This window comes from Cibotium barometz, chromosome 32 (genome assembly GCF_041138505.1).
Source record: "Cibotium barometz isolate CiBa-2024 chromosome 32, ASM4113850v1, whole genome shotgun sequence".
In the NCBI taxonomy this organism is placed as follows: domain Eukaryota; kingdom Viridiplantae; phylum Streptophyta; class Polypodiopsida; order Cyatheales; family Cibotiaceae; genus Cibotium; species Cibotium barometz.
The window spans coordinates 36369556-36378472 of NC_141077.1; the positions used below are offsets into that span (position 1 = coordinate 36369556).

General features: G+C 40.3%; 1 protein-coding gene across 1 annotated transcript in view; it reads right to left on the reverse strand.

Moving 5' to 3' along the window:
• LOC147620143 (homeobox protein knotted-1-like 7) overlaps window positions 1–8626 on the reverse strand; it is a 47878-nt gene extending 39252 nt beyond the window's left edge. The window contains exons 1-2 of the mRNA XM_086772592.1: window positions 8206–8626; window positions 7798–8075 (exon numbers count right to left, since the gene is read on the reverse strand). Of these exons, the coding sequence (XP_086628718.1) occupies window positions 7798–8075; window positions 8206–8626 (699 nt within the window). The remainder of the gene's footprint in view (window positions 1–7797; window positions 8076–8205) is intronic.
• Between the last annotated feature and the right edge of the window lie 291 nt (window positions 8627–8917).

The window sequence follows — 8917 nt, forward strand, 5'->3', positions numbered from 1 at the left end:
TTTGATATGTTTACATTGGGCATTTTGTGAATGTACATGTACATTCACACATGATTGAAAATTATAGGCTTGAGTTGTTGGAGTACTCCATGTAAAAGATAACCTACTACTTATTCTTGATCATGTCTTCACGATTTGGAGGAAGTGCGGTCCACTAGAAGTAAAGTTATTATAGTAGACTTGGAAGATTATAATAATAGCAGATATTTCTTAGTTGGTCCATTATCCCTATGGAAGCGATAAACTAGGGGTGTTACTAGTGAGAAGGAAAGAAGTTACTTTGATAAGAGGTTAGTGGTGGGGAGGTCTAAAAATTAGGGTTTTCTTAATGAAGGAAAGAAATCACTTTCACAAGAGGTTAGTGGAGCTCTAAAAGTTAGTTTCACACATTAACTTCATATTAATCTACCTATGAGTAGGACTCATAGTAATATAATCTCATAGTACAATACATTGAATGTATTTGGCCTTACTCCTTTCCATTGAGAATATATTTTTTCCTTCTCTTTTCTTTTTGTCATTCTTTCATAAATTTATATTTGGGCCTCTTTATTTTATTTTTTATGTATGTTTCAGATGTGTGTGAGTATATAGACAATGATTTTGGAGCAATCATCAATCATTGATTCCAGATGGTTATAGAAGAAAAATTATCAAGGGATGTTAAAACTAGCAATGAAATATTAGTAAAGCAAGTGGTGAGGGAGATTCCAAAAGAAGGATACAACCATTACAACAAGAATGGATACACATGTTGCTTGCTTTTTTGGGATACTTGTTTGGTATAGTTGTTGATAATACTCCATTTTTTGGCATTTCTTTTAGGCTTTATTGTTTGACAATTGATATAGTGTTCTCTCTCCTCTTGATTTTTTATTGTTATGTATAAAAATATTCTTTGCCTTCCCAGAGGTTAATCTTGCAGCTTGATCCTTGGGTGGTTGATGACATATAATTCTTTGAGTGTGGTAACTCTTAGCTTTGTGGATCCCCCATGCATCCTTAATAAAGAAATAATGCATGTAGCTAATCTTGGGGTAAATGATTTGTTGGTGAAGGTAAACTTATGGGGAGAGGTTTTAGACAAAGGTTCTTGTTTACTCCCATGATGATTTTATCATCATGTGAGCAAGAAGGTTATTGTGCCCATCCCTTTTTTTGGGGGGGGAGGGTTTTCTAATTTCTAATTGCATATTGTTCTTATTAAGATTGTAATGAGTGATGGCTGTTTATTGTTTATTGAAGGCTTGTGATACACCACATGCTAGATTGATATTTACTATATCTTGGATTGGTTCTATAAAGTGAAATGAAGATTAAGAATTTCTCTTACTACTAGCTAGGATAAATAAGAGATGCCACAATTATGAGAGTGGTTTTGCCTAGTATGCTATGGATATTGAAATGGTCAGCCTAAATGATTTATAATATTATTTTATATATAGAGGAAATATAAGACTAGATTGGATATTGAAATGGTCATCCCTTAATCATTTATAATATTATTTTATATGTAGAAGAAAGATAAGACTAGGTTGGGCCATATGTTTTTTTTTGGAAAGAATATGGATTTTATGGATTAGCAAGGAAAGTATTAAAAACAATGGAGAAAGTAACAAGAGGAAGAACCCAACCATAAAAATCTAACGAAGTCCAACTAAACTACATAACCTAGCCTCCAATTATAATATAAGGATAACCAATCATAATACAAGTATAACTAATCATAAAACAAGGATGGTAGAAATATCCTCAAACCTAGATGGGGCTCAATAGTAACTTGCGTGTGTACTTAATTATCCCTTATTACTACAAGCACTCGCCAACAATGAGATAAAGGAGAAAGGGTACTAATATGTCTCCATTAATGATGGAGTCATCAATTCCATAAAGTTTACTTAGCATCCCAAGTAGTATCAAGCTTGAGAGGCTTTACACACCAGTAATAATAACAAGAGATTAACCAACACATGAAGGTGGAAGTGTGCTAGTGCATAAGAGCCAAACAAATTAAATAACACTAGACCAAATTGTGTTAAGAACAAGGGAAATAGTTTTTTATCCCTTGCACCTCCCAAAAACGACCTTCACATCAAAGAGTGTTAAATATCCCTTGCACCACCCAAACAACCACCTTCATCAAAGAGTGTCTATGAAGTCACTAGTAAAAGAACAAACAACTCCCAAATCTTCAACAAGGGAACCAAGGAGTCTAGAGTCAGTAGCCCAAGTATTGAATTGATCTAAAAGACCAAAACCAGGGATTGAATAGGGCCAATAATTTATAATTCCAAAGGAGGAAAGTATATCTACATAATAGTCAAACATTAGGAAATCTACATAATGGTCAAACATTAGGAAGATATTACTTTCTATATGTCTTGATGTGATGAATCTAGGTATCTAGTGCTTTAGGTTTGGGCTTGAAAGAATTTCCATTCACCATAAATGTGGAGTATGTTGAACTTTATGATCCTTTAACAGGGTTAGCATTTGAGAGCATGAGCTTACGAGCTGTCTCATGACATGTGAGACATTAACTATTCAAAGACCCAAAGCTTTCTTTGAGATTTCTTGAACCTTGAGTGCCCAAATTGAAGACGAGAAAAATGTACAGTCTAATCTCGATCAAAAGACGACTGTGTGACTTGCAAGGATGTACGGCTTTCTTTCTAGTTAGGCAAATGGCCCTTTTCCCTTCCCGAGATTGAGTTATGCGCCAAGCTAATTGATCATTGTGATGGCCCTCAACCATTACTAGGGATGGCCCACACAGTGTAACACAGTCTGGTAGCACATCTACTTTGGGTACAAAGGGCCATGGGTTTGAAACCTGTGACATCGATTATTGCCTAACTAGGTGGGTAACATTTCACTCCGTCCTTTTCCACACGGGAGAAGTCTTTCTCTATGCCAAGGCAGCTTCCTATGGCATAACTCTGTCTCCACAGATCAAACAAGCATTGTAACCCAAAACTTCTCTGAAGATATGACCTTCTGAGTCATCTAGGCATTTTGAAACCATAAATTTCATATATAGAGTTGTAAAGGCTATGCCTCCTCTAGTAGAAAATAGAGTTGACCTGGTTGAGAGGAGGTACTATAGACCGTAGGGCTTCAACCTCTTGCCATAAGAATTTGGCTAGGTGTTGTCAAGCACTCATCGAGGAGGCTTTTCAAAGTTTCAGTTATGGAATGATAAAGCCAAGTCCCTTTTATCTAGTTGTTAGGACATCATCGTCTCATGTCGAAGAAACGGGTTTGATTCTTGTAAAATTTCTTGGGGAGGCTAGCGAAGGGTCCCTAGCCTCCTTCGTTAGAGGATTGGGAAAGAGTTCCATAGGACAATGGGGTCCTGTAGTCTCCATGATGAGTGAGGGCTAGTTCCTTATGGTTTAGAATGTAAACATCCCTTGACCCACCGCCAGCCACCATTCCCAAGGTATGTTGAGAAAACGTGGTGCTCATGCTAGATCAAGTGTGTGGAGAGGAGAGACTCATAAAGTACAAGAACAATATCTTGCTTATTAAGTTGTTTATGAATATAGCTAGGCCTTGCTCAATTCAAAATGCCTCATAGCTCCACCTTTAAATAGATGAGCAAATGGACCTTTAGTCCATTCACACTCACACCCTTCTCTTCCCCTTCTACATAACCTTAGTCCCTTAATACCCCCCCCCCTCAATACCAACTATGAAAGGATGGAATAGGTGGTATTGGACATAGGATGCCTTTATAACATTAGGCATACAAGGTTTGGAATATAGGTGTGATTACATTGAGAATTAAAACGATTTCTCAATAGAGGTAGAGGCTGATACAAAGTTGGCCTCTGACTCTTTGTTAGGACATTTAGAAGTGATATGTCCCGTTTGTTTACATTTGTTACATTTTATTTTGTTGGGATATTTGATCCAACAATTATTTACCAAATGACCCACCTTTTTATAATGGACACATCTTACTTTGACCACTTGATGTGACAAAGCTTATTCGATAGTCGATGAAGTGGTTGCATTTGAAGATTCAGCTGCTCCCTTTGGCCTCTTTTCTTCATCAAGACATGATTGAATGACTTCTTCGAGGGTGGGATTAGGTATGTTCTTCAGGGTGGTGACCAAGGTGGGGTACACCTTCTTGACTGCTTTGAGCAAAACAGCCACTGCATCATCTTCATCCATTCTCGCATTCACTGATGCAAGTTGAGCCATAAGGCCCTTCAAGTGAGAGATGAAGGCTCCAATGCCTTCTCCCTCTTTGAGTTCCAAGCTAAAAAATTCGATTTTGAGTGAGATCTTGGAATTCTTACCACACGAGCTCCATAGAGCTTATCAAGCTCATCCCATTTCTCCTTTGGAGTCGGAAGCTGGTCCACATGGTGGATGAGTGCCTCATCAAGATGAAGCATGATGATGGCTTGTGCCCTCTCATCACCTTCAACATCTTCAGCCTTTGCTTGATCAATAACCTTGGTGCCGGAGATGAATGGCCAAAATCCTTTGGACATCATCTTGTACTTGACAAGGACTTGCCAAGTGTGGAAGCCCTCTCCCGAGAACTTCTTGATTTGAGTGTCCTTTGACATTGGGTATTGAAAGAGATTATGAGAGAGTAATGGGCTGATTATGAAGAAGAAAAAACCAAAAATTTATGATATTTAGGTTTAATTAGAAAGAGAGAGGCTTATGAGAGTGCAACAACCCTAATCAAGTTGAGAATGTTGCATAAATAGGAGATTAAAATAGTAATTTTTATGGTTTAGTACTTAGGGTTTGTGCTTAATTACTAATTTTGATGAGGATTGGCTTCATTAGTGTTAATGAACACTTTGGTTGGTGATTAAGATCACCATTAGTGTGTATAAAATATAATTAGTACTAATTTTGATGAGAATTAGCTTCATTAGTGTTAATGAACACTTTGGTTTGGTGATTAAGATCACCATTAGTGTGTATAAAATATAATTAGTACTAAAAAGCATATTTTTAGTGTCAAATGATACTTATTTTGGTGATTAATTCACCATTTAGTATTTAATAACACTATTAGTGTTTAAGAATACTTTCTCTTTGCTGGATTAACAGATTAATTAGTGTTAAACAATACTATTAGTGCTCAAAAGCACATTTTGAAAGCTTTGAAAGCTTGAAAGTTGATGTTGATGATGAAGCTTGTTGAGAATGAACCTCATGTGGTTGGCCACTCTTCAAAATCAAGATAAAGATCAGTTACACTCAGTCACAACACCACTTGAGTGATTAGAGCAAGGGAGGAGATGATTTGAGCAAGAAAAAACACCATGTTGAAGCTTTAATGGAAAGCTTGAAGGAGAAAGAGAGAGGCGACTGGTTTTTTTACTGTAGCAGGAGATTTAGTGCATCAAATGAGCTAAGATTTGAGCTGTGGAGTCCTCATTGAGTGGACTACCAAAGCCCTAAATCTCCTTGCTTAATGAAGGCCTACAGCTGGCGTATGGCTGTACGGCCAGTGCTGCACATAAAACTGACGTCGAGTTACTGCAGGAGGAATGCCGCCGCGTGGAAGCGATGAATGCAGCAATTGACTGTACGCATTGATGCGCCCACGAGTCTACTACACTTCATTAGTTGAAATCTCCTCAAGATCTTGCCTCTACAAGCTGGTAGAAAGCCTCCACCAGTAGAGGGTTGAGCTCCACACAAGAAGTAATAAGGAAAAGTGAAGATTTTTGACCTATTCTACACCACAAGTGGTTCTAATCAACCAAGCTCTAGATACCATGTTGAGAAAACGTGGTGCTCATGCTAGATCAAGTGTGTGGAGGAAAAGTGCTCACAAAATACAAGAACAAACTCTTGCTTATTAAGTTGTTTATGCATACAACTAGGCCTTGCTCAATACAAAATGCCTCATAGCTCCATCTTTAAATAGGTGAGCAAGTGGACCTTTAGTCCATTCACACTCACACCCTTCTCTTTCCCTTCTACATGACCTTAGTCCCTTAATAAGGTAATGACATCGTCTCATGTGGGTGTCAGCACCTTCTGAACCCGATAAACAGTAAGACATTACATTCTCTTAGTATGGCTTCAAAGTTCACATTGAGTAATTTGCATGAAAGTGTCATGGATGTCAACACTCAACTAAACATGAGATTGGTGTTTCACTTGGAGTCCACAGGTTCAAGAATGGTAAAATTAGACATTTGAGTTTATATTTTTGGGTAATGATATGGTTCAGAAGATTATCTTCCATTAGCTAATTTTTCTTACTCCAACACCAAAAGCTGCACAAGTGATGTTTCTATACTCCATGGCCTAATGTGTTGATTGAAATCAAGGCGGAAATCTATTGAAGATCTCTTGTAAGGGCAATCAAATTAGTTGTTTAGCTCATCAAGAACCTTCAGATAGAGTTGAGCTCTAATCAAATGTCTTATAAGTTCTTACTTGGACTTGAATGGTCAATAGAGGTAGGTTCATGTTATAAAATTCAATTAAATTCATGAATTGAGAAGCTGAATGAAGAAATAGAACTATTCCTTATTTGAAAGTTATTTAGAGAGAGAAACCTGCAAGCTAAGGCTCCTGGATGCCTTCTTAAGAAGTAAAATTTCAATTTCCTTGCTAGGAAACCTCAATATTTCATGGGGAGGCCTAGTTTGAAGGACGGAATTCAAAGCTTTAGGTCAAAACAGGATCTTGGGCATCAGTGGGATGGGACACAATGGTTTTGGTGTAGTGCTAGTTAGCAATTAAGTCTAGCCCTCGAGCTCGGGGGAGCTCTAGATGGAGATATGGATGGGTGTGGAGAGCTACATATGACATAGCCATGTGGATTGCATGCCACGTGTGGTAGTGATCGTTGTATGCACACAATAGCTTTTTTCAACCCGCCTACACCAAATATTATTTCCAATGTGAAGCCTCTTCCTCAAAGTCATGCACATGCACCCAATCAAGTTGGGCCACCTTTAGTGCAACTGCTTTGGCTTTGTTAAATATCGAGGTGCCTGCATACGTGGCACCCCGCGGGCCGGTCATCCGGTCAATGGCCGATGACGGGCCCATTTGTAGACATATGTCCATAACATGTTATGGACGTGTGTATATCACGAGTGTGTGCGCGGTGTAGTGGATAGGAGCTTCGCTTCCCTTGGCAAGGACCTGGGTTCGAATTCCAATAAATGCACGGACATACGAACGTGTGTCCATAACTCTTTTACACCACTGTCTAGACCGAGGCGGTCACCGGCTAGGTGACCGCTCATGCTGGGGCCCGCGGGGTACCAAGTGCTTTTACAACCATCTCCTACTCTAGACGTTCATCCTCTACCTTCCATCACACTCTTTGTGCATGAATTGCCGGCACATATGCACATGCTACTGTTCCTTTTGTTTGTAATTATCCTCAAAAGGAGTCCGTCTCCTTTGTTATCCACCCGTGTTGTTCAGTCCACTTCTCCCATGGCTTACTACACATAAAAGCATTCTTGCTCTTGGCATATCTTAATTTGATATTTTGTTTGGGTTATAAGAGATTTTCGTGGTAGCCTGCCATGCCACGCCCCGCGCTTGGATCTCATCAATCTCCTGTAGATGTTCCGTGCCATGTTTATATTAGCGATCCTTAGTTGTAGTGCCCTGCTAGCTGTGGCAAAACATTGCTGGCCATGGCGAACTGACCTTGAATCCATGCACGTAAAACAGCTAGAAATGCAAGTGATGCCCTAGAAGAGCAAAGGGGCAGAGTCGCACATAAAATGACCTTAATTTTATCAAATACAGCATTAAGATCGAAGGGTTTTAAGAGCTTACCATGAAGCGATCCAGCTCTTCTTTCTCCTCGGGCGACTGCAGCTGATCAGCGCCGAGAATGGAGCTGTATCGGGCTGCCACGTGGTGCGCGGTGGTGCTAAGCTGTGCGTCAATGCTCTGCAGGTGATCTACGGGGGTAGCTACTCGCAAGCATGCCACGTGTGCGGCCAGCAGCTGCTCGTACATGGGGTGTGCAAGGATCTGAGCCTTCAGTTTGGCAAGCTGCCGGATGTACTCCGGCTGCATGCTGTACTGCTGGATGACGTTAAGCCTTAAACCTGCTAAATATAGAGTAGTGATGATTAGGGCAGGTATTTAAGGCCAACCATAGGGATTAGGCTAGCAAGACCATAAGAATTTAGAAACAATTAGTAGAATTTAGAAACAATAGGTCGTCAATATATATACCAGTTTGGTGCGTTGCATGGGGTAATGCGAAGGAGCTGGGTAAGGGCATCCACTGATTAATATAGGTAGCAGTATTAGGATAGTTTTGATAGTTAGCAGTAGCTTGGTTGTTGCTGAAATGAGAGCAAGGTGACGAGGCAAGGCAGCCGCACCATTTCAGGCGAGCTGGCGTAATAGGATTGGGCCACGCCATTTCGGCTTTGTTGTTAAGATCTGTGGTGACCATAGTGGGTGCTGCAAATGAGGGTGGCGGTGCAGCTGGCTGGGTGAAGGCATCGTGGTGGCCGCCACCGAATTCTATCGCGGTGAAGCCTGCGGATGATGCCGTCGATTTGGCCAACAGATGATCGCTCGCGGATGCCTCCGCTTCATTGCTGCTCGTGTTTTCCATAATGCTTGGAACCTCGCCGTCTGCCGCCATAGCTGCTGCCCTCTTAGACTGTCTCAGAAAGCCCTAGGTAAGTTATAAGGGTACTCTCTCTCTCTCTCTCTCTCTCTCTCTCTCTCTCTCTCTCTCTCTCTCTCTCTCTCTCTCTGCTTGCCACAAAACCACAAACACTCGGCTCCAACCCTACACTTTAGAGGCTCTATAGCTTATCTCATGATATGAACAGGGTTGTTGCATCACATACTAGCTCTTTAGCTTGCTGTAAACCTGTCATATAGAGCCCTAGATGACTTCACACCTTCCCTCTTAGCTGAATGCTCATAA